Genomic DNA, 26,265 nt, shown 5'->3' on the forward strand with positions numbered 1-26,265 from the left:
AGCCTGCAGGCTGCAGTGAAGACACAGCGCAGCCAAAAACAAACAAAACCAAAGAGAGAAAGCACTTAGCACACACAACTCCCTTTTAAGGGAAAAAGAAGAGTGAAAATACTCAGCCTTTATTTAGTATTAATAATGTCCCTAAAACTATGCTAAGAACCTTGGGTTTAATCTTACTTAATTCTCACCATAATTCAATGAGGCACATGATATTAATATTTGCACTTTTTGGGTGATGAAATAAAGAGAGCAGAGGGTGGCAGATCCATTATTTGGCTCATTATCCAGATCATTACAGTAATCTGACTGATTCCAATACCCCAGTCCTTCACCATTACCATTTACAAAATGACCCAGGTAACTGAACTCTGCCGATTCAGGAATTACCTTTCCTGAAGTCTCAACCAACCTCCTAGAGAAGAATTGGGAATGGGGGTAGACTCAAGGGCTTGAACAGAATTCAGTCCTATAGCAGCTCATTTCCACAAAACATTTCTGCACATTAATCTTAATAACATAAAAATTTTTGTCTGGCTTACTCTTGGGCCAAGGCAAAGACACCTGGTGTCAGTTGAGGAGAGGGGCTTCCCAGGTGGCTCAGTGGTAAAAAAATCCGCCTGCCAATGTAGGAGCCATGGGAGAGGTTCAATCCCTGGGTTGAGGAGATCCCTTGGGGGAGGAAATGGCAACCCACTCCAGTATTCTTGCCTGATAAATCCCATGGACAGAGGAACCTGGCGGGCTACAGTCCATGGGGTCACAAAGAGTCGGACAAGACTTAGCAACTGAGCAAGCATGCACCCACGTCAGTTGAAGGGACTCAGGTAAAAGTGATCTCTTTACCCTTGATGCCAAACTTAGTTTCAATAAGTTTTGAGACATTATGGGAGGTAAGTAAGACTATATGGAAATAGATGAATGATGTTTCAGTTTAAAGGAAATCAGCCAACTTATTTCCATGTATAAAATGCTTGGTCCTTCTTATTGACTTGAAAAATATTTATTTAACTCTTCCTGTGTGCCAGACATGTTGCAAGGCAATCCACTGAGAATAGTGAGCAAAACAAATATGATTTGTGTTCTTGTGTGTCTTATAGTGGGGTAAGAGAATAAAGAGATGAAGTTTAAAAGAAAAATACATAATTGCAAATAGCAAAGGTGTGCCATAAGATAAACAGTGATGTTCTGAAAACCCCAAGTTCACAGGTTTGTTTAGGAGAGCATAGGACCTGCTCTCTGAAGCTGGAGGAACTAAAAAAGGGCACACTAAATGGGACCTGCCGAGTGAGAGAAGGAGTAGAAAAACTGAGGTTGGAGAGAGATAAGGAAGCCAGGTCACGTGGGAATTTTCAGGCCAAAGTGAGAATTTCACTTTAATTCCAAGTTCAGAAGGAAACCACGGAAGGAACTGAAACCAGGAAATGACACGGTTCAATGTATCAGCTTAAAAGAGCATTCTGGTTAATACGTAGAAGATGCCTCGTTTTCTTTTTTTCTAGTTTTGAAAGTAAAGAGAGTAGAAAAGCAATCTTTTTTTCTTTGCAATTGTTAAATGAGCATGTTTGGCTGTGGAATTCAGAAAAGACAGAGAGTGATAGAAAAAGCTTTAGGAACATTCCACCTTTCATTATAGTCAACTCTGTTTACATTCCACTGAAAGAAGATACACAGTATTTATGACCAGAAGGATTATTGGCATTCATTCTGAAGTCTTGTATAGAATAATAATAACATAATCATATATGGTGTTGATTATATTTCAGATAATTTTCTAAGTGGTTCAAACATATTGACTCGTTTATTCCTTTAACAACACTATGCAATAAATTCAGCTATTCTCCATGGAATAAAGAAAATGATACACAGAGATTAATAGTTTGCCTAAAGTCTGTGCTAAATAATGATAATTTGAGCCCAGAAAATCAGGCTCCAGAGTCCATGCCCCAAGCCAATGTGTTGTGCTGCCTCTCTGGTGTCTTTATATGATTCATGATAAATAACACTTTTGCCTTTATTTTTTCCTTTTCTACATGACTGATGTCATCTGAAAGAGTTTCATTCTCTAGACGGCTTTAATCTGGAAGTCCTTGTATCACAGACTTATAAGTATAATGATAAGAATGTTTAATACCAGCTTTTGGCCACACTATTGTATGAATCTTGGACGAGCATGAGTCACCACTGCAATCACATTATCAAATAAAATTATATTGTCTTGCCTGGCATTCTTACTCTACTCACATTTTTAAGCCATTTGAACCCTACTCAGCACCCCACTCCAGTACTCTTGCCTAGAAAATCCCATGGACAGAGGAGCCTGGTAGGCTGCAGTCCACGGGGTCGCTAAGAGTCGAACATGACTGAGCGACTTCACTTTCACCTTTCACTTTCATGCATTGGAGAAGGAAATGGCAACCCACTCCAGTGTTCTTGCCTGGAGAATCCCAGGGACGGGGGAGACTGCTGGGCTGCCATCTATGTGGTCACACAGAGTCGGACACGACTGAAGCGACTTAGCAGCAGTAGCAGCAGCAGCAGCATATCCAATTTCTACCTTATTTTAAGCAACAGAAGGTGCAGAAGTCAGAGGTCAGTGATGAAACATTACACTGTGTTAACACATTCATCCCGGTATGACTGACAGATGACCCAAATTTACAGATTTTGCTTTTTATCTTTTTGTTCATCACCTATCTGCTGAGTGTGATTGGGAACCTGACAATCATCACCCTCACCTTTATAGATTCTCGCCTTAAAATACCTATGTATTTTTTTCTCCGGAATTTCTTCATTCTAGAAGTCTCTTTTACCACTGTCTGTATTCCCAGATACCTGTATACCCTTGCCTCTGGGGACAATACAGTTACCTATAATCTTTGTGCCACTCAATTCTTTTTTCTTATTGTCCTGGGTGTGACTGAGTTTTTCCTCCTGACGGCCATGTCCTATGACTGCTACGTGGCCATCTGCAAACCCCTGCATTACATGACCATCATGAACAACATGGTCTGCAACAAGTTCCTCATTGGCTGTTACATGATTGCTCTAATCATCATCATCCCACCATTTGGCATGGGCTTTGAGCTGAGTTTTGTGACTCTAATATCACTTTGGGAGGGAGGAGCCAAGATGGCAGAGGAGTAGGACGGGGAGAACACTTTCTCCCCCACAAATTCATTAAAAGAGCATTAAAATGTCGAGTAAATTCCACAAAACAACTTCTGAATGCCGGCAGAGGACATCAGGCACCCAGAAAAGCAATCCAACTCTTCGAAAGGAGGTAGGAAAAAATATAAAAGACAAAAAAGAGACAAAAGAGGGAGGGACGGAGTTCCGTCCAGGGAAGGGAGTCTAAAAAAGAGAGAAGTTTCCAAACACCAGGAAACCCTCTCACTGCCGAATCTGTGCCGAGCTTTGGAAGCACAGAGGGCAACATAACAGGGAGAAAAAATAAATAAACAATTAAAACTCGCAGATTGCGAGCCCTACGGTAACTCCCCCAGTGGAGAAGCAGCGCAGATGCCTGCACACGCCATTAGCAAGCGGGGGCTGGGCAGGGAGGCGCGGCGTGGGCTGCATCACTTAGAGTAAGAATCTGGCATGAATACCCTGAGCGCTATCTGAGCGAAATAATTTGGGCTAGCAAACCAGACTGTGGGATATCTACCACGCGAAAAGCCAGCCCTAACCTAAGACACCGCCAGGCCTGCGCACGGAACCAAGGACTGAACAGAGATAGCTGCAGACCTTCCCCCTCCGGTGACAGGCAGCCAGAGCCGGAAGGGGGCAATCGCAGCCCTAGAGAGACATTATCTATAAAACTGTAAGCAGGCTTCTTTGCTAACTAAAACTTCTTGGGGGTCTGGACGGTCAACATCTGCCTGAGAAGGTGCGCCGGTTTTACACCCAGATAACTGAGTGGCGGGGAGGCGATAAGTCACAGCATTGGCGCTTGCCAAATACCTCATCACCTGAGCTGCTCGGACCTGGGAAGAGCACAAAACGCAGGCCCAACCGAGTCTGCGCCTCTGAGGACTACCCGAGTGCCTGAACCTGAGCGGCTTGGACCTAAGAAGTGCAGGCAGCCCAGGGCCGGCCTCGGATTGTTCCCGGCAGAACAACCTAGAGCCCGAGTAGTGTGGGCAGGGAGGCTACATGCGCCGTGAGCGGGGGCAGACCCAGTGTGGCTGAGGCACTGCGAGCGCACACCAGTTTTATTTGTTTGCAGCATCCCTCCCTCCCTCCCCACAGCGCGACTGAACAAGTGAGCCTAAAAAAAAAAAAAAGTGTCCTCCACCGTCCCCTTTGTGTCAGGGTGGAAACCAGACACGGAAGAGACCAGCAAACAGAAGAAGCTGTAACAGAGGGAAACGACTTGGAAGCTACAGGCAATAGATTAAAACCCTGTGGTTACTACGGACTACATAGGAAGGGGCCTATAGATCTTGAAAAATATAAGTCAGACCAAGGAACTAGCCAAAAATGAACTGAACCCACAATACTCACAACAAAACCAGAGAAAGACCTAGATATATTTTTACTATTTTTACAATCATTCTTTCTTTCTTTTTTTTTAATTTTCTTTTTAATTTTAAGTCCTCTATTGTTCCTTTAATTTTCACTTTTATAACCTATTACTTGGCCAAAAAAAAGACCCTATTTTTTTTCTTCTTCAGCAAACTTCATATATATATATATTTTATAATTTTTTGACCTTGTTTTTTTTTTTTCTTCTTTTCTTTAACATTGTATTTTTGAAATTCCAAACTCTACTCTAGATTTTTAATTTTAGCTTTTTGGTATATGTTATCAATTTTGTACCTATAGTTTTTTTTATAATTTCTGTGACTTTTTTTTTCTCTGTTTCTTTCTCTTCTTCTTTTATATAACATTGTATATCTGAAATTCCAAACTCTACTCTAGATTTTTTTTTAATTTTATTTTATTTTTAGACTTTACATAACAATTCCATTCACCATTACTCTAGATTTTTAATTTATGTTTTTTGGTATTTGATATCAATTTTGTACCTGAATTTTCTTTATAATTTTTGCGACATTGTTTGTTTTTGTTTGTTTGTTTTCTCTCTTTATTTTTCTTCTTCTTTTTTTTTAACATTGTATTTTTGAAATTCCAAACTCTACTCTAGAATTTTAATTTTTGCTTTTTGGTATTAGTTATCAATTTTGTACCTGTAGTTTCTTTATAATTTTTGCAACCTTGTTTGTTTTTATTTGTTTGTTATTTCTCTCTTTTCCTTTTTCTTTTCTTTAACATCGTATTTTTGAAATTCCAAGCTCTACTCCAGATTTTTAATTTTTGCTTTTATGTATTTGTTACCAATTTTGTACCTTTAAGAACCCAATCTTCAGGACCCATTTTTCACTAGGGAGGGAGATTACTGGCTTGACTACTCTCTCTCCCCTTGGACTCTCCTTTTTCTCCAGCAGGTCGCCTGTGTCTCCTCCCTAACCCCTCTCTACTCTACCCAACTCTGTGAATTTCTGTGTGTTCCAGATGGTGGAGAACACTTAGGGAACTGATTAGTGGCTGGATCTGTCACCCTCCTTTTCATTCCCCCCTTTTATCCTTCTGGCCACCTCTGTCTCCTTCCTCCTTCTTCTCTTCTCTGTATAACTCTGTGAACATCTCTGAGCGGTCCAGTTGTGGAGTGCACATAAGGAAGTGACAACTGGCTAGCCCACTCTCTCCACTATTGATTCCACCTCATCTCATTTGGGTCACCTCTAACTCCCTCCTCCCTCTTCTCTTCTCCATGTAACGCTGTGAATCTCTCTGAGTGACCCTCACAGTAGAGAAACTTTTCATCTTTAACGTAGATGTTTTATCAATGGTGCTGTATAGAAGGAGAAGCTTTGAAACTACTGTAAAAATAAGACCGATAACTGGAAGCAGGAGGCTTAAGTCCAAACCCTGACTCCAGGGAACTCCTGACTCCAAGGAACATTAATTGACAGGAGCTCATCAAACACCTCCATACCTACACTGAAACCAAGCACCACACAAGGGCCAACAAGTTCCAGGGCAAGACATACCAAGCAAATTCTCCAGCAACAAAGGAACACAGCTCTGAGCTCCAAGATACAGGCTGCACAAAGCCACCCCAAAACCATAAACATCTCATAACTCATTACTGGACATTTCATTGCACTCCAGAGAGAAGAAATACAGCTCCACCCACCAGAACACCAACACAAGCTTTCCTAACCAGAAAACCTTGACAAGCCACCTGTACAAACCCACACACAGCGAGGAAACGCCACAATAAAGAGAACTCCACAAACTGCCAGAATACAGAAAGGACACCCCAAACTCAGCAATTCAAACAAGATGAAGAGGAATAGCCAGCAGATAAAGGAACAGGATAAATGCCCACCAAACCAAACAAAAGAGGAAGAGATAGGGAATCTACCTGATAAAGAATTCCGAATAATGATAGTGAAATTGATCCAAAATCTTGAAATTAAAATGGAATCACAGATAAATAGCCTGGAGACAAGGATTGAGAAGATGCAAGAAAGGTTTAACAAGGACCTAGAAGAAATAAAGGAGAGTCAATACATAATGAATAATGCAATAAATGAAATTAAAAACACTCTGGAGGCAACAAATAGTAGAATAACAGAGGCAGAAGATAGGATTAGTGAATTAGAAGATAGAATGGTAGAAATAAATGAATCAGAGAGGATAAAAGAAAAACGAATTAAAAGAAATGAGGACAATCTCAGAGACCTCCAGGACAATATTAAACGCTACAACATTCGAATCATAGGGGTCCCAGAAGAAGACAAAAAGAAAGACCATGAGAAAATACTTGAGGAGATAATAGTTGAAAACTTCCCTAAAATGGGGAAGGAAATAATCACCCAAGTCCAAGAAACCCAGAGAGTCCCAAACAGGATAAACCCAAGGCAGAACACCCCAAGACACATATTAATCAAATTAACAAAAATCAAACACAAAGAACAAATATTAAAAGCAGCAAGGGAAAAACAACAAATAGCACACAAGGGAATTCCCATAAGGATAACAGCTGATCTTTCAATAGAAACTCTTCAAGCCAGGAGCGAATGGCAAGACATACTTAAAATGATGAAAGAAAATAACCTACAGCCCAGATTATTGTACCCAGCAAGGATCTCATTCAAGTATGAAGGAGAAATCAAAAGCTTTTCAGACAAGCAAAAGCTGAGAGAATTCTGCACCACCAAACCAGCTCTCCAACAAATACTAAAGGATATTCTCTAGACAGGAAACACAAAAACGGAGTATAAATTCAAACCCAAAACAATAAAGTAAACGGCAACGGGATCATACTTATCAGTAATTACCTTAAACGTAAATGGGTTGAATGCCCCAACCAAAAGACAAAGACTGGCTGAATGGATACAAAAACAAGACCCCTACATATGTTGTCTACAAGAGACCCACCTCAAAACAGGGGACACATACAGACTGAAAGTGAAGGGCTGGAAAAAGATTTTCATGCAAATGGGGACCAAAAGAAAGCAGGAGTAGCAATACTCATGTCAGATAAAATAGACTTTAAAACAAAGGCTGTGAAAAGAGACAAAAAAGGTCACTACATAATGATCAAAGGATCAATCCAAGAAGACGATATAACAATTATAAATATATATGCACCCAACACGGGAGCACTGCAGTATGTAAGACAAATGCTAACAAGTATGAAAGGAGAAATTAACAATAACACAGTAATAGTGGGAGACTTTAATACCCCACTCACACCTATGGATAGATCAACTAAACAGAAAATTAACAAGGAAACACAAACTATAAATGATACAATAGACCAGTTAGACCTAATTGAAATCTATAGGACATTTCATCCCAAAACAATGAATTTCACCTTTTTCTCAAGTGCACATGGAACCTTCTCCAGGATAGATCACATCCTGGGCCATAAAGCTAGCCTTGGTAAATTCAAAAAAATAGAAATCATTCCAAGCATCTTTTCTGACCACAATGCAGTAAGATTAGATCTCAATTACAGGGGAAAAACTATTAAAAATGCCAACATATGGAGGCTGAACAACACGCTGCTGAATAACCAACAAATCACAGAAGAAATCAAAATTTGCATAGAAACGAATGAAAATGAACACACAACAACCCAAAACCTGTGGGACATGGTAAAAGCAGTCCTCAGGGGAAAGTTCATAGCAATACAGGCATACATCAAGAAACAAGAAAAAAGTCAAATAAATAACCTAACTCTACACCTAAAGCAACTAGAAAGGGAAGAAATGAAGAACCCCAGGGTTAGTAGAAGGAAAGAAATCTTAAAAATTAGAGCAGAAATAAATGCAAAAGAAACAAAAGAGACAATAGCAAAAATCAACAAAACCAAAAGCTGGTTCTTTAAAAGGATAAATAAAATTGACAAACCATTAGCCAGGCTCATCAAGAAACAAAGGGAGAAAAATCAAATCAATAAAATTAGAAATGAAAATGGAGAGATCACAACAGACAACACAGAAATACAAAGGATCATAAGAGACTACTATCAACAATTATATGCCAATAAAATGGACAACGTGGAAGAAATGGACAAATTCTTAGAAAAGTACAACTTTCCAAAACTCGACCAGGAAGAAATAGAAAATCTTAACAGACCCATCACAAGCACGGAAATTGAAACTGTAATCAAAAATCTTCCAGCAAACAAAAGCCCAGGTCCAGACGGCTTCACAGCTGAATTCTACCAAAAATTTAGAGAAGAGCTGACACCTATCCTGCTCAAACTCTTCCAGAGAATTGCAGAGGATGGTAAACTTCCAAACTCATTCTATGAGGCCACCATCACCCTAATACCAAAACCTGACAAAGATCCCACAAAAAAAGAAAACTACAGGCCAATATCACTGATGAACATAGATGCAAAAATCCTTAACAAAATTCTAGCAATCAGAATCCAACAACACATTAAAAAGATCATACACCATGACCAAGTGGGCTTTATCCCAGGGATGCAAGGATTCTTCAATATCTGCAAATCAATCAATGTAATACACCACATTAACAAATTGAAAAATAAAAGCCATATGATTATCTCAATAGATGCAGAGAAAGCCTTTGACAAAATTCAACAACCATTTATGATAAAAACTCTCCAGAAAGCAGGAATAGAAGGAACATACCTCAACATAATAAAAGCTATATATGACAAACCCACAGCAAACATTATCCTCAATGGTGAAAAATTGAAAGCATTTCCTCTAAAGTCAGGAACAAGACAAGGCTGCCCACTTTCACCATTACTATTCAACATAGTTTTGGAAGTTTAGGCCACAGCAATCAGAGCAGAAAAAGAAATAAAAGGAATCCAAATTGGAAAAGAAGAAGTAAAACACTCACTGTTTGCAGATGACATGATCCTCTACATAGAAAACCCTAAAGACTCCACCAGAAAATTACTAGAACTAATCAATGACTATAGTAAAGTTGCAGGATATAAGATCAACACACAGAAATCCCTTGCATTCCTATACACTAATAATGAGAAAACAGAAAGAGAAATTAAGGAAACAATACCATTCACCATTGCAACGGAAAGAATAAAATACATAGGAATATATCTACCTAAAGAAACTAAAGACCTATATATAGAAAACTATAAAACACTGGTGAAAGAAATCAAAGATGACACTAACAGATGGAGAAATATACCATGTTCATGGATTGGAAGAATCAATATAGTGAAAATGAGTATACTACCCAAAGCAATTTATAGATTCAATGCAATCCCTATCAAGCTACCAACAGCATTCTTCACAGAGCTAGAACAAATAATTTCACAATTTGTATGGAAATACAAAAAACTTCGAATAGCCAAAGCGATCTTGAGAAAGAAGAATGGAACTGGAGGAATCAACCTACCTGACTTCAGGCTCTACTACAAAGCCACAGTTATCAAGACAGTATGGTACTGGCACAAAGACAGAAATATAGATCAATGGAACAAAATAGAAAGCCCAGAGATAAATCCACACACATATGGACATCTTATCTTTGACAAAGGAGGCAAGAATATACAATGGATTAAAGACAATCTCTGTAACAAGTGGTGCTGGGAAATCTGGTCAACCACTTGTAAAAGAATGAAACTAGAACACTGTCTAACACCATACACAAAAATAAACTCAAAATGGATTAAAGATCTCAACGTAAGACCAGAAACTATAAAACTCCTAGAGGAGAACATAGGCAAAACACTCTCTGAAATACATCACAGCAGGATCCTCTATGACCCACCTCCCTGAATATTGGAAATAAAAACAAAAATAAACAAATGGGACCTAATTAACCTTAAAAGCTTCTGCACATCAAAGGAAATTATTAGCAAGATGCAAAGACAGCCTTCAGAATGGGAGAAAATAATAGCAAATGAAGCAACTGACAAACAACTAATCTCAAAAATATACAAGCAACTCCTACAGCTCAACTCCAGAAAAATAAATGACCCAATCAAAAAATGGGCCAAAGAACTAAATAGACATTTCTCCAAAGAAGACATACAGATGGCTAACAAACACATGAAAAGATGCTCAACATCACTCATTATCCGAGAAATGCAAATCAAAACCACTATGAGGTACCATTTCATGCCAGTCAGAATGGCTGCGATCCAAAAGTCTACAAGCAATAAATGCTGGAGAGGGTGTGGAGAAAAGGGAACCCTCTTACACTGTTGGTGGGAATGCAAACTAGTACAGCCACTGTGGAGAACAGTGTGGAGATTCCTTAAAAAACTGGAAATAGAACTGCCTTATGATCCAGCAATCCCACTGCTGGGCATACACACTGAGGAAACCAGAATTGAAAGAGACACGTGTACCCCAATGTTCATCGCAGCACTGTTTATAATAGCCAGGACATGGAAGCAACCTAGATGTCCATCAGCAGATGAATGGATCAGAAAGCTGTGGTACATATACACAATGGAGTATTACTCAGCCATTAAAAAGAATACATTTGAATCAGTTCTAATGAGGTGGATGAAACTGGAGCCTATTATACAGAGTGAAGTAAGCCAGAAAGAAAAACACCAATACGGTATACTAACGCATATATATGGAATTTAGAAAGATGGTAACAATAACCCTGTGTACGAGACAGCAAAAGAGACACTGATGTATGGAACAGTCTTATGGACTCTGTGGGAGAGGGAGAGGGTGGGAAGATTTGGGAGAATGGCATTGAAACATGTAAAATATCATGTATGAAACGAGTTGCCAGTCCAGGTTCAATGCACGATACTGGATGCTTGGGGCTAGTGCACTGGGACGACACAGAGGGATGGTATAGGGAGGGAGGAGGGAGGAGGGTTCAGGATGGGGGACACATGTATACCTGTGGTGGATGCATTTTGATATTTGGCAAAACTAATACAATTATGTAAAGTTTAAAAATAAAATTAAAAAAATTTTTAATAAAAAAAATTAAAATAAAAAATAAAATAAAATTTTAAAAAATAACAATAATATCACTTTGGCTGTGATGCTCCTCCTATCTTGATGATTACTTGCTCAGACTCAGAGTTCCTAGAGTGATTCTTCTTGGTCCTGACTGTGTTAAGACTCATTTTCACCTTGGTGCGTGTAATCATGTCCTATACATACATCATCAGGACCATTCTCAAATTCCTTCTGCCCAGCAAAGGAAAAAGGCTTTTTCTACATGTTCTTCCCATATAATTGTGGTTTCTATCACTTATGGAAGCTGCATTTTCATCTACATCAAACCACGTGCAAAAGAAGCGGTTGCTATGAATAAGGTGGTGTCAGTGCTAACAACTTCAATTGCCCTGTAATGAATCCTTTCATTTATACTCTGATGAACAAGCAAGTGGTACAAGCTTTCAAAGATATGATCAAAAGGGTTGCATGTATTTCAAAGAACTAAGATTAGTGTAAAACAACTTTCTATAATTTTAACAATTTTATTGAGATGTAATTTAACTATTATAAAATTCACAAGTTTTCATTGTACCATTGAATACACTCAAGTAAGTTAACAGAGCTGTCCAATCACCACTATAATCCATTCTAGAACATTTCCATCACCCCACATATTTTTCTGATGACCATCGGCAGTCAGGCACAGCTTTCATCCCCTCACCTCCAGTACGAACACTGATCTCTTTTCCTTCTCTATAAATTTGCTTTTTCTGGACATTTCATACAAATGGAAACATATATGTATTTGTGTCTAACTTCTTTTATTGGGCATAATGTTTTTGAGGTTCATTCATGTTGTAGCAGTTATTAGAAGCTTACTCCATTTTATAGCAAATAGTATTCCATCACATGGATATATTACATTCATTTTTTCCTTCACCAGTTGAACATTTGGGTTGTTTCCATGTCATTGTGACACATATGTTTTCATTCTTTGTACCTAAAATGGAGTTGTTGAGTTGTATGGTACCTATAGAGCTGTTTTCTAAATCTGTACCATGTTAGTCTCACCAGCAATGTGTAAAGGATCCAGTTTCATGACATATTCACCAATACTTGAATTTTGACTCTTTTTTTATTATGGCCATTCTCATGAGTGTGTGATGACACCTGATTATGGGTTTAATTGGTATTTCCCTAATGATGAATATATCGATATTGAGCATCTTTTCCTGTGTTTATCATCTGTTTGTATATCTTCTTTGGTGAAATTTCTATTCAAATAATTAGCCCATTTTTAATTGGGTTGCTTGTCTTTTTTTTGTAAATTTTTGATTGCACTACATGGCATGCATGGTTCTTAGTTTCCCACCAGATATTGAACCCGTGCCCCCTGCATGAGAAACCTGAAGTTTTAACAACTGGACTGATAAGGAAGTTCCAGGTTGCTTGTCTTCTTACTGAGTTGTAAGAACTCTTTGTATATTTTGATCCAAGTCCTTTATCAAATATTTGATATTTGAAAATCAAATATTTTCTCCCAATTTGTGGTATGTGAATAAATCTGTGAAGTAATATTCATTTAAAGTCATTCTTTTCAGCATTGCTTGTAATAGCAAAAGGCATTAAGTGCAATGTTTTTCAATAGAAGGCTGATCTATTCAACAGAAGTTCCATTCTGTAGAATACCTTACATCTATTTAAAAAATAAAGTTAGCTTTTTGTATATTGACATAGAAAATTTTCCATTATGCTATATATTTAAAGTAAGAAAGATGCAAAACAGTGCATACATCCTTTCTGTTTAGAAAAAGATGAAAACTTATCATCTAATTATACATATGCCTAAAAATTCATTAAAACAATGGAAAAATAGTGAAAATATATGGATAGGTAACCAAGTATATAAGGATAAGATGATGAAAATGAGCTTTAACTGAGTATCTTTTTATACATTCTGCTTTTACAAAGCTTTAAAAACTCATATAATAAATATGAGTATTCATCATGTAAATATATAAAAGTACTATATACAAATACAATTTATACAATATATTCCATCAAAAATGAACTTATATATACTATATAAAATACATTTATATTTCATTAATATTAAAATCTTATATTTACATTTTATTCACATCTGTATTTAATTCATATTTATCATTCATGCAAGTTCATTCATAATTCATACAATTTAAAATATAAGCTTATATTGAATGCATATATCATAACACTGAATGCCAATATGACACATTTAAGCATGTATCATGCTCTGAAAGTGTTAACTTGAGGCATTTTTTTTTAAGAAATATTTCTGTTTATTTGAAATTTAAATCTTTTTTTTTTAATTTTATTTTATTTTTAAACTTTACATAACTGTATTAGTTTTGCCAAATATCAAAATGAATCTGCCACAGGTATACATGTGTTCCCCATCCTGAACCCTCCTCCCTCCTCCCTCCCCATTCCATCCCTCTGGGTCGTCCCAGTGCACCAGCCCCAAGCATCCAGTATCGTGCATCAAACCTGGACTGGCAACTCATTTCATACATGATATTTTACATGTTTCAATGCCATTCTCCCAAATCTTCCCACCCTCTCCCTCTCCCACAGAGTCCATAAGACTGTTCTATACATCAGTGTCTCTTTTGCTGTCTCGTACACAGGGTTATTGTTACCATCTTTCTAAATTCCATATATAATGTCACTGGAGATCCTGTATCAGCAGCCAGATTTGAGGGGTGTTTTTAAAGTTAAATGCACATATTTGGAAAAGATGACCAAAGTTAAATTTTCAACTTTAATGGAATTTTTTAAAACTCTAAGTAAATATATTAAAATATAAAGATAAGATATAAAGATAGGATCAGAAATTAATGAAATGAAAAACAAAGATACAGCACGAGGGAAATTAATAAAGTGCTCTCCCAAAAAACAGAACTAATAAGCTTTTCATGTTCTGGTAAAATTGATAAACAAATAATAAGGAGGATATAGATAATATTAAAAATGGAGAGACTTTGATAGCTACAACTTAGATAGCAAAGATAAAAATGCCATAAAAATATTATATCAGTAAATGTAAATCTTAGTAAAATGAACTACTTCTTTTTAAAATGACCTGAAAAAATAAAAAGCCTAAATGGTACTATAAAATTTAAGGAAATTAATCAATAGTTTTGGTTTTTCCAGTTGTCATGTATGGATATGAGAGTTGGACCATAAAGAAGGCTGAGCACCAAAGAGTTGATGCTTTTGAACTATGATGTTGGAGAAGATTCTTGAGAGTCCCTTGGACTGCAAGGAGATCCAACCAGTCAACCCTAAAGGAAATCAATCCTGAATATTCATTGGAAGGACTGAGGCTGAAGCTGAAACTCCAATACTTTGGCCACCTGATGCAAAAAACTGACTCACTGGAAAAGACCCTGATGCTGGGCAAGATTGAAGGCAGGAGGAGAAAGGGATGACGGAGGATGAGATGGTTGGATGGCATCACCAACTCAATGGGCATGAGTTTGAGCATGCTCTGGGAGTTGGTGATAGATAGGGAAGCCAGGCGTGCTGCAGTCGATGGGGTCCCAAAGAGTCAGACACAACTGAGCAACTGAACTGACTGAATTTGGTTGTTGTTCAGTTGCTAAGTCGTGTCCAACTCTTTTTGACCCCATGGACGGCAGGATGACAGGCTCCCCTGTCCTTCACCATCTCCCAGAGCTTGCTCAAATTCATGTCCATTGGATCCAATTTACTAGATATTTTTAAAATTGATAAAATTCAAAATTCATTCTTGATAATTCTTAGTGAGTTATGAATGGAAGTGAATTGTGGAGTGTCCGAGTAGACCTGAAATCGTTAGTTTTGCTCTTTCCTACCCATGTTACTTAAAAAAAATAAAACCATCTGATAGTGAGGTATATTGTTTTACTTTAAATCATGAGTGTACAATCTCCTAAGTACTTATAATAACAAGTCATGTAATTGGGCAGAACACACATGAGATGAATGGGTGCCCAAAATCAAGGGAAGAGCTAATTCTCCCACAATAGAAGAAGGTGTGGTTTCACCAAGAGCAGCAACTTTGCATTCCTGAGAGCTTCTTCCCTGAACTCAGCAGAATTCCTTAAACAATGAAAAAAATGGTGAAAAGAAACCACACTATGATTCATCAACAACAAACACTTACTGTTTTGCACCTGACCTATTTCTGATTCTATTGTTGCATCTTCCTTTCTCCAAGGACACAGTCCCAATTGAGAACAGTATTTTTTCCACCCAAAGTTAATTACACTATAGGGTAATTAGTGACTTTTGAACCTATGATCCCAAGGCGTTGTATTGTTTCAGATGATCCCTGCTAACCTGTTGGGGACCAGATATAACTTATACCATTCTTGTTAATATGTAATTTGCAGAGAGTGCTCTCTTTCTGTGCAGAGGTCAAGATATCAGTTTCCCAAACCAAAAAGAGCTTCTCACCAACGACAAGAGTCTTTAATTCTTTTAACTATACAGAACATATGAGCATTCTTCCTAGAATTAAGTCAGAAAATATCCTTCATTTGGTATCCTTATAAGACTATAGAAGATAAAAGGACATCTGAGAAAAATCCCTGGGAAACTGTGGGCAATGGGACCCTAAGAGATCTCTGCTCACTCACACACTTGCCAGTGAGTGCAAGTGTGTGAGTGCGTGAAACATATTGTAGGACACACAATCAGCTAACAAAGGCTTCTCAGCTCTGAGTCACCCTAAGGATCTTTGTGGTTAAATTGCACAGAAGCCATGAGCAGCTATCTGAAAGGTGAGTATGATTTACTTGGTTCAAAGTTACAAGACAGAAAGCTTTGACCTAGGTGTTTCAAAACCCAGGTCCAGAAGAATTAAGAACAGTGTTTCACAATAGAAATCAATAGTTATATCCAATGTTATTCTATTCTCTGACAAGTGACATTTGAATTCTGATAAGACTTTAGAAAGGTGTCCTCTGGAAAAATTTGAAGGCTAGGACAGTACATTTTTAGGGGAAGAATATAGTCTCCCAAGTGTGAAACCCTAAGACTTCCTTTTCTCTTAATCCAGAAAAAATGTCTCCCTAATGTATCTATTTTGCTCAAAAGCTTGAACGTCTACCATTAGAGATAATTCCCTGTATTTAATGAGCAGTACCACAAAATATACTTGAGAGGGTAAAACATTGTGCTATTAATAAGTGTGTGTTAGTCACTCAGTCGTGTCTGACTCTTTGTGACCCCCTGGACTGTAGCTTGACAAGCTCCTCTGTCCATGGAATTCTCCAGGAAAAAATTCTGGCTGCTACTGCTGCTAAGTCGCTTCAGTCATGTCTGACTCTATGCGACCCCATAGACGGCAGCCCACCAGGCTCCCCCGTCCCTGGGATTCTCCAGGCAAGAACACTGGAGTGGGTTGCCAGGAGTAGGTTGCAATTTCCTCCTCCAGTTCAGTTCAGTTCAGCCCATCTCAGTTGCTCAGTCGTGTCCGACTCTTTGTGACCCCATGAATCGCAGCACACCAGGCCTCCCTGTCCATTACCAGCTCCCGGAGTTCACCCAAACTCATGTGCATCAAGTCAGTGATGCCATCCAACCATCTCATCCTCTTGTCTTCCCCTTCTCCTCCTGCCCCCAATCCCTCCCATCATCAGAGTCTTTTTCAAATAGTGAAGAGTCAACTCTTCGCATGAGGTGGCCAAAGTATTGGAGTTTCAGCCTCAGCATCAGTCCTTCCAATGAACACCAAGAACTGGTCTCCTTTAGGATGGACTGGTTGGATCTCCGTGCAGTCCAAGGGACTCTCAAGAGTCTTCTCCAACACCATAGTTCAAAAGCATCAATTCTTCAGTGCTCAGCTTTCTTCACAGTCCAACTCTCACATCCATACATGACCACTGGAAAAACCATAGCCTTGACTAGACGGACCTTTGTTGGAAAGTAATATCTCTGCTTTTTAATATGATATCTAGATTGGTCATAACTTTCCTTCCAAGGAGTAAGCAAGCATCTCTTAATATCATGGCTGCAATCACCGTCTGCACAGGGGCTATTAATAAGATGCCACAATACATCAATGAACTTTTGTATGTTATTCTGCATGAGTCTATGCAATATGTTTCAGGTGAGACTAAGGTAATAACAGATATTTGCAAGGAGAGAAGTTAGAATATTGTGAGTTCACAGGGCTTATCCCAGGTTGAGGAGAGCTTGGTGGACACCATATGTGGGCACTGGGAATCTAGATCAGAAGACAAGGAAGGATAACAGGAATGCTACTCAACTTTCACATCTGGTCGGGTGTGGTCACTCCCTGAGTGGTTCCACAATACCTGAGAAAGAAGCAGTTAATTGACCAACCATTTATTACACACCCAAATCAGACCCCTGTCCATCAATGCAAGACAGTGGACTCTGAAGTGAGATCTGAGCACATATTGGAAATGGATGCTGCACCCCCAGTGGGAAGGGAAAAGCCACATTTCCCTAGTCTCAGGGGAAACTCGCCTGAAGATCATTATGGGAAATAGGTGGAAACATCCAAGAGAAAACATTCATGTTCTAAACTAATTGAGCTCTCCTGGGAAGATCTTGTTCCATCCCAGTGATGAGAGAAACCAGAGGCCCTAGAGACAGTGACTGCAAATGGGAAACTCTGTTTGCTACAAATGTGTGTATTAGTTGCTCACTCTGTCTGATTCTTTGTGACCCATTGGACTGTGTAGACCACCAGGCTCCTCTGTCCATAGGATTTCCAAGGCAAGAATACTGGAGTGGGTTGCCATTTCCTTTTCCAGGGTATCTTCTTGACCCAGGGATCTTCCTGACCCAGGAATCGAACCAGCATCTCCTGTATGGCAAGCAGATTCTTTTATGTCCGAGCCACCAGGAAAACCCTACAAATGTAATGAATTATTACTGTAGAAGACCAACTATCATTCTACTATAACCCTTAACTCAGAAATAAATACACCCTGGGCATTGATTTATTTCATTCCCTGAAACTTACCTGACAGCATCACAGAGAAGACGTTGGTCATTTTCTGTTTCTCAAAAGATGAAGAGGAGAAATAAATCAGTCTAATAAAGAGTTGAGAAGGCAGTGTTTTACAGTGGTTATGAGCTGGGTCATATAGACAGATGGTTAATATTCCTGCTTTACCGCATCCTAAGTCATTGACCTTGGGCACAATTCTAAATATTTCTGGACCATGATTTCCTCAATTGTAAGATGAGGATTAAATTACAACCAGCCTCAGAGAGCTGCTTTGAGAATTAAATGATGTACTCTAAATGTTTAACATAATTATTGACATTTAGTACCTGCCTTATAAATATTACCTTCCTTGAAGAAGTTTGTGAATTAAATTGAATAAAATGAAAAGGGGATTCTCTACACTGATATCTCCATTAAAAGCCAATTCTTATCCCAGGAATTTCCTCATGACAAATTTATTCTTCAATTAAAAACATAAATATGCCTGAAGTGAGTAACATAAATATGGTTACCAGTTTATAAAACCCTAGGTGAATTATTTCCTCCTACAGCACTGATGGTAAGTGTTCCCTGAAGTAATATAGAGACTGAGGAATCAGCTAGAATGGACCGAGTACCCTTGGAAGATTAAAACACACACACAATAGAAGTGGCAAGCTTCCTAAGGGGTGAGTGGAAATCAGGGAAACCAAAAAAAACCCTGAAATTCTCTCATAATTTTGGCACAGTGCAAAAAAAGCATAGAAATCAGATTTAGAAAACTGAGATTCTTCCTTAGACTTTGCTCCTAGTGAGCCTGGTGACTGCTGACCCTCTGATTTCTATCTTTACAATGAGAGGGTTGGCTAAAATAATTATTAAGGTGATTTGTATCTCAATTTATGTAGCTCTCTTAAGTCCTTGACCATTTCATTTACTGTAACCTGGCATCCATTTGACTAAGGTTTTGTTTTTTTGTTGTTGTTTTTTTCTCTCTCTCTTGTTCCTTTGCAATAGTTCAAAGAGAAAGAGATAAGGCAACATGTAGAGTCCATAAAAGAGATTTCTTATAAATGAGTGGGGGGAATTTCTGGGGAGTTCTCAAGTACAATGAAATGAAACAAGAGGACCTTAGGACAAGGAGAGAATATGAAAGCTGCAGTTACTGAGAGGAAGTGAATATCCCAAGGAACAATGCTTGAATTAAAAGACTTGGGCAGGAAATTACATTAGAAAGTATTAACAGTATAGATCATGAATGTTCGAGATTCAGAGAGAATAAGTCACATGTTACATTGTATATAGTTGAATTACTTCCATGTAAACAGACTTATCAACGAATATTACATTTGTGGAAATTAAGAGGACCTTATAATTTTGTATTTAATCTCAAAGATAGCAGAAAACTTAAAATATGTATACAGAATACAGTAAGAGGTGAGAGGTAAATCTAGGGATAAAGTGGGGAAAAGTATGAGACAGTATGTGAACACAGGGAGAGGCAGTAGGTCCTGGAAGAAGAAATAGAGTGAATAGAATGTATTTGATATCTGTTCTATGCCAGGCAGGATGCTAAAAGCCTGGAAGAATTTGTGTATTTAATCTTTATACTAACCCTTGAAAAACATACAATTATTATTTTCTTGTCACAGACCAAGAAACAGAGCCCATTACTGAACTTTCCAAAGTTTCATGACCATGTGTGAACCCAAGTATCAAGCCCTGGTATCTATTTTATTCCAGAACTTCCACTCTTAACCCCACCTCTTTTTTTTTTAAGTTTCTCTGGGTCTTCATTGCTGTGGGTGGGCTTTCTCTAGTTGCACTGAGCGGAGGTTATTCTCTAGTTGTGGTGTGTGGGTTTCTCGTTGTGGTGGCTTCTCTTGGTTGTGGAGCATGGGCTGTAGAGCCTATGGGCTTCAGCAGTTGTGCCTTGCAGGCTCTAGAGTGCAGGCTCAGTAGTTGTGGTGCATGGGCTCAGTTGCCCTGCAGCATGTGGGATCTTAGTTCCTGAACCAGGGTTTGAACCCATATCCCCATATCTTGGCCACCAGGGAAGTCCCATATCCTCCTGCTGGACCACCAGGGAAGTCCCATCCCTACATCTTAGAATTAACCCAGATGGGCTCTCTCAGAGGAGACCTAGGACTGGGTGACAATTCTCCTCGGCCAAGTTCCTTCTGAGAAAATGAGGCAAAGAGATGAACAAAGTGAAAACCTTGCCTCCAGGCCACCTCCTTCCCTCTGCAATCCCTCCTTCAAGACACCACTGTTAACCCCAAGTAGCTTTAAAAGATTAATTCTTATTAGACCTTAGGTACAGATGATGTAGTTTAGTGTAATCATGGGAGATGATGACTAAAATTGATCATTTATCTTTCTGATTTCTAGAATTGCCTCAATACACTGAGATCCTTAAGTGAAGATTAAAACCTAAAATATAAATGAATGATATAACTTTTCAGTTACACTTTAAACAAAACTAGTCAATCAATTATAGAGGACAAAATGCCCGGCCTCATTCACTCAGTAAACTTGTATTGCATATCTGCTATGTGCCAGGAAAAAAATCTAGCCCTGGGTTTACAGTGGTTTACAAAATAAATCCATCTGTGTTCTCATGGAACTTGCTATCAAGAAGAGGATGAAAGTAAAAGGTAAATGGATAATAAAAGAAATAAACAGAGAGTGTGCTCACGACATTGGAGGTAGAAACAATACAGACAGGATCCTCAGAGATGCATCTTTGAGAGGATTATGTTTAAGCTGGCACCTGAAAAATAAGATCCAGTCACACGAGAATGCAAACAGAGCATTTCTAGAAGAGAGAAAACTGCAAAAGGTCGGGGATGGAAAAGAATTTGGCATCTTCAAGGAACAGAAGACCCAAACAGCTAAGCTAGAGACAAATTAGGAGCATTTCACAGCAATGAGATCATGAAACATCTTATAAACCAGAGTAAGGAGTCTGACTTTTATTCCAAGGGTTCTGGAACTCCAGTGAGTGATTGTAAACAGAGAAATGGATCTTATGTAAGGTTTTGAAAATTACTCTGATTCTATCTTTCGAATAGACTTATGAGCGTACTTCTGTGTGGTTTAAAAGGGAAGAGAGCAGAGAGATGTGAGGCACCTTAGAGGAGAATGTGGATTATCATCACAAGCAAGGAAGCAGAGGCAGAGAGGAGAAAAAATTTAATTTCACAACCTTGACTGTAGTCACCCCTGTATCCCACATAGAACCAAGATGACAGCACAGCTTGAGGTTTTATTGTCAGGAAATTACAAACCGTGTGTATTTTTATGACAGTGTTTTTCTGTTCATTAACACTGATAATAAAGCCTAGCTTCCTTTCCATTAGGTTGTTAACCAAATAATTCCTTTACTATTGAATTAATACTACATTGATATAGTAATAAGAATCTTTAAGTAGAGCCTTCTGACTAGTACCCAGTACAATGCTCAGCAGTGAGAATGCAGTAGCAATAATGATTAATTAACCACTGCTCCAATAGCATTCTTTATTAACAGGTAAATAAAATAGCATTCTTGATTCACAGGTAAATAAAATAAAACCTTGGCTTATGTAACTAAGTTAACATTAGCTAGGAATTTCATGTCATCCCTCTGCTAACTCATGTAACAGTCTAGTTCTCTGATCTAATTTCTCTCTTTTTTTTTAACACACAGACACAACCACTGTCAGGAATCAGGGATGAAAAATTACACAGCAATAACAACGTTCATCCTTGTGGGACTAACCGATGACCCGAATCTAAAGATTCTGCTGTTCATCTTTTTGCTTCTAACCTACCTTTTGAGTGTTGCTGGGAACCTGATCATCATCACTCTCACTCTGGTAGATCCTCACCTCAAAACACCCATGTATTTTTTCCTCCGGAATTTCTCCATCTTGGAAGTGTCATTCACAACCGTCTGCATTCCCAGATTCCTCTACACAATGGCATCTGGGGACAACACTGTTACCTACAATGCATGTGCCACTCAATTATTTTTTGTTGTTATCCTGGCTGTGACTGAGTTTTTTATTCTGACGGCCATGTCCTATGACCGCTACGTGGCCATCTGCAAACCCCTGCAGTACACGACCATCATGAACAACACGGTCTGCATTAAGTTCCTCATTGGCTGTTACATGATTGCTCTAATCATCGTCCTCCCACCATTTGGCATGGGCTTTGAGCTTGAGTTTTGTGACTCTAATGTCATAGATCACTTTGGCTGTGATGCTGCTCCAATCCTGAAGATTACTTGCTCAGACACAGAGTTCCTCGAGCGATTCGTCTTGGTCCTGGCTGCATTGATGCTCCTGTTCACCTTGGTGTGTGTAATCATGTCCTATACATACATCATCAGGACCGTTCTCAGATTCCCTTCTGCCCAGCAAAGGAAAAAGGCTTTTTCTACATGTTCTTCCCATATAATTGTGGTTTCTATCACTTATGGAACCTGCATCTTCATCTATATTAAACCACATGCAAAAGAAGGGGTAGCTATTAATAAAGTGGTGTCAGTTCTTACCACCTCTGTTGCACCAGTAATGAATCCTTTCATTTATACTCTGAGGAACAAACAAGTGGTACAAGCTTTCAAAGACATGATCAAAAGGGTTGCATACTATTTCAAAGGACTAAAATGATTACTGAGTACAAAAAAAAAATTGTAAAAGTATTCCTTGGTATTCATTTATTTTTCTCTAATGGTATATTAGCCATGGTTTTATACATCACAACCTCATTCTGTTACACTTAGTACCTACCATTAATACATGTATTGATAATCCTTTTAGCTCAATCTATCTCCAGGAATACATAGGGGAAATTCTCTGTAAATATTTATAACCATGTATCTGTTACTTACAGAACCAAGAAATGTAGGCAATATCAATGTACTATTATATTGGTGCTCAGCTACTCCTCTTTTACTGACTGATATGTCCTAAGCTGAGTCCCAGATCGCCCAGGAACAGCAGTGACAATGGTTTCACTGGTGTATGAATATGTCTGACCTCATTGTATACATTAAATAATGTGAATTTCTGTGAAAATATGTACTTTGCACATATGTTAAATATGTGAATATCAATTATACCTCAATAAAGCTGTGTTCAAGAGGGAAATTATTTGTGAAGTCATATGCACAGATTTATTTCCTTCTAGGATACACTTTCTGTCAAGTATGTGCTTGTTTGCCACTTTGATATTGATAACTGTATCTCTAAGACAACATATTATGGTAATTAATTATAACACCTTAAGGCTTTTTTCTTAATAGATGATCAGACTCTAATCTTAAAAATGTGAAAAGAAAAATAATAAATCTTCTAGATGAAAACTAGAAGAATATTTCCATGATCTAGGGGTAAAGAATTTTTTTTTTATTGGAATATGGTTGATTAACAATGTGTGTTAGTTTCAGGTGTACAGCAAAGTGATTCAGTTATACATATGCTGTGGTTGTTGTTTTAGCTGCTTAGTCATGTCCGACTCTAGTGGAGCATGTTGCCATTTCCTTCACCACCAGTTATACATATACATGTATCTATTTTTTTCTAGTCTTTTCTAAGTATTTTACCATTTAGGTTATTACAGAATATTGAACAGAGTTCCAAGTGGCTAAAGAATATTTTTTTAAACTAAAAACAGAAAGCATTAATCATTTTTTTAAAAGCCTAAAAAATAACTTTTTTTAAAGTATGGTAAACTGAAATATTTTACAGTTAGGAAGATTCCATTCATCAAGAAACATTAGAGAATGAAAGGCAGATATATGAGTCTAGAAGAGTATTCAGATAAATGTGGGAGTATGAATTTTCCCTGGATTTCTTATGGTTCCTGTAAAATGTTAATTCTTTTGGTTGGCATTTGGGAATGCTAATTGGCAGTTGGGAATGCCAGTTCCCAACTCTTCTCCTGCCTTAAGAATTAGGTCTACAGCCATTTGACTAGTTAATTGCTCTGATCCAAAAAGATAATAATAAATTTCTATCTCCCCTAGCAAGTCAAATGGTTACAGCCAAAGACTGTCTTTAGGTTAAACACCAAGGTTTCAGGAAGACTAGAATCGTTCCCCTAATTATTTTACACATCAAGGAAGAAGGAAACTCAGGAACTTGGCTGCCATCTCTAAATTGTAAAAGCTAAGACCTGCATAGATCTATCTGACTCCTGGAGACATTTTATTTACCTATCAAATGGCTAAAGAGAAGACCCTTTCTGGAAGGGAGCGGACAACTGCCTCCTTTTCCTTTATAAGCAGAGAATTATTTCTCCTCATCTATTGCCTATGGGTTTCCCGGGTGGCGCTAGTGGTAAAGAACCCACCTGCCAATGCCAGAGATATAGGAGAAGCAAGTTTGATCCCTGGGTTGGGAAGATTCCCCAGCAGGAGGGCATGGCAACCCACTCCAGTATTCTTGCCTGGAAAATCCCATGGACAGAGGAGCCTGGCAGGCTACAGTCCATGGGGTCGCACAGAGTCAGACACGACTGAAGTGACTTAGCATGCATGCATTGCCTGTGGGTTTAGAATTGCTCACACAGGATATCTGACTTGGCTGTCATCATGTCACCACAGTGATTAGACTTAGGGTGAGGAGATCTAATACACTTATTATTTATTTGTGTTAGTCGCTCAGTCGCATCTAACTCTTTGAGACCCCAAGGACTGTAGCCCACCAGGTTCCTCTGTCCTGTGGGCTTATAAAAGTTTACTAATAAAGGTTGAATCAGATGCACTTTCTTAAGATCAGAGGATTACATAGCTACTCACCAAATGTTGAAAATGTTAGTCACTCAGGCATGTCCCAACTCTTTGCAACCCCAGGGACTGTAGCCTGACAGTCTCCTCTGTCCATGATATTTCCCAGGCAAGAATACTGGAGTGGGTTGCCATTACCTTCTCCAGGGGATCTCCCCAACCCAACCCAGGGATCAAACTGGAGTCTTCTGCATTGCAGGGGGATTCTTTACTGTCTGAAACACTAGGAAAGCCCCATATTTATTTACTGAGAGGTAAAAAAGCAGATCAGGAAGCAACAGTTAGAACTGGACATGGAACAACTGACTGGTTCCAAATAGAAAAAGGAGTACATCAAGGCTGTATGATGTCACCCTGCTTATTTAACTTATATGCACAATACATCATAAGAAATGCTGGGCTGGATGAAGCACAAGCTGGAATCAAGATTCCTGGGAGAAGTATCAATAACCTCAGATATGCAGATGACACCACCCTTATGGAAGAAAGTGAAGAAGAACTAAAGAGCCTCTTGATATAAGTGAAAGAGAAGAGTGAAAAAGTTGGCTTAAAGCCCAATATTCAGAAAACGAAGATCATGGCATCTGGTCCCATCACTTCATGGCAAATAGATGGAGAAACAGTGGAAATAGTGTCAGACTTTATTTTTCTGGGCTCCAAAATCACTGCAGATGGTGACTGCAGCCATGAAATTAAGACACTTACTCCTTGGAAGGAAAGTTATGACCAACCTAGACAGCATATTCAAAAGTAGAAACATTACTTTGCCAACAAAGATCTGTCTAGTCAAGGCTATGATTTTTCCAATAGTCATGTATGGATGTGAGAGTGGACTATAAAGAAAGCTGAGTGACGAAAAATTGATGCTTTTGAACTGTGGTGTTGGAGACGACTCTTGAGAGTCCCTTGGACTGCACGGAGATCCAACCAGTCCATCCTAAAGGAAATTAGTCCTGAATATTCATTGGAAGGACTGATGTTGAAGCTGAAACTCCAATACTTTGGCCACCTGATGTGAAGAGCTGACTCATTTGAAAAGACCCTGATGCTGG

General features: G+C 38.5%; 1 protein-coding gene and 1 pseudogene across 1 annotated transcript; both read left to right on the forward strand.

The window, feature by feature from the left end:
• The first annotated feature begins 2,596 nt into the window (after positions 1 to 2,596).
• Positions 2,597 to 12,299, forward strand: LOC123333099 (annotated as a pseudogene).
• Positions 12,300 to 22,129: 9,830 nt separating this feature from the next.
• On the forward strand, positions 22,130 to 23,093 carry LOC112584346 (olfactory receptor 6C2-like). The gene has a single exon (XM_025282451.3). It carries the CDS (start codon positions 22,149 to 22,151, stop codon positions 23,091 to 23,093), a length of 945 nt encoding a protein of 314 aa, XP_025138236.1. The 5' UTR covers positions 22,130 to 22,148.
• The last annotated feature ends 3,172 nt before the right edge of the window (positions 23,094 to 26,265 follow it).

Source organism: Bubalus bubalis, chromosome 4 (assembly GCF_019923935.1).
Source record: "Bubalus bubalis isolate 160015118507 breed Murrah chromosome 4, NDDB_SH_1, whole genome shotgun sequence".
In the NCBI taxonomy this organism is placed as follows: Eukaryota; Metazoa; Chordata; class Mammalia; order Artiodactyla; family Bovidae; genus Bubalus; species Bubalus bubalis.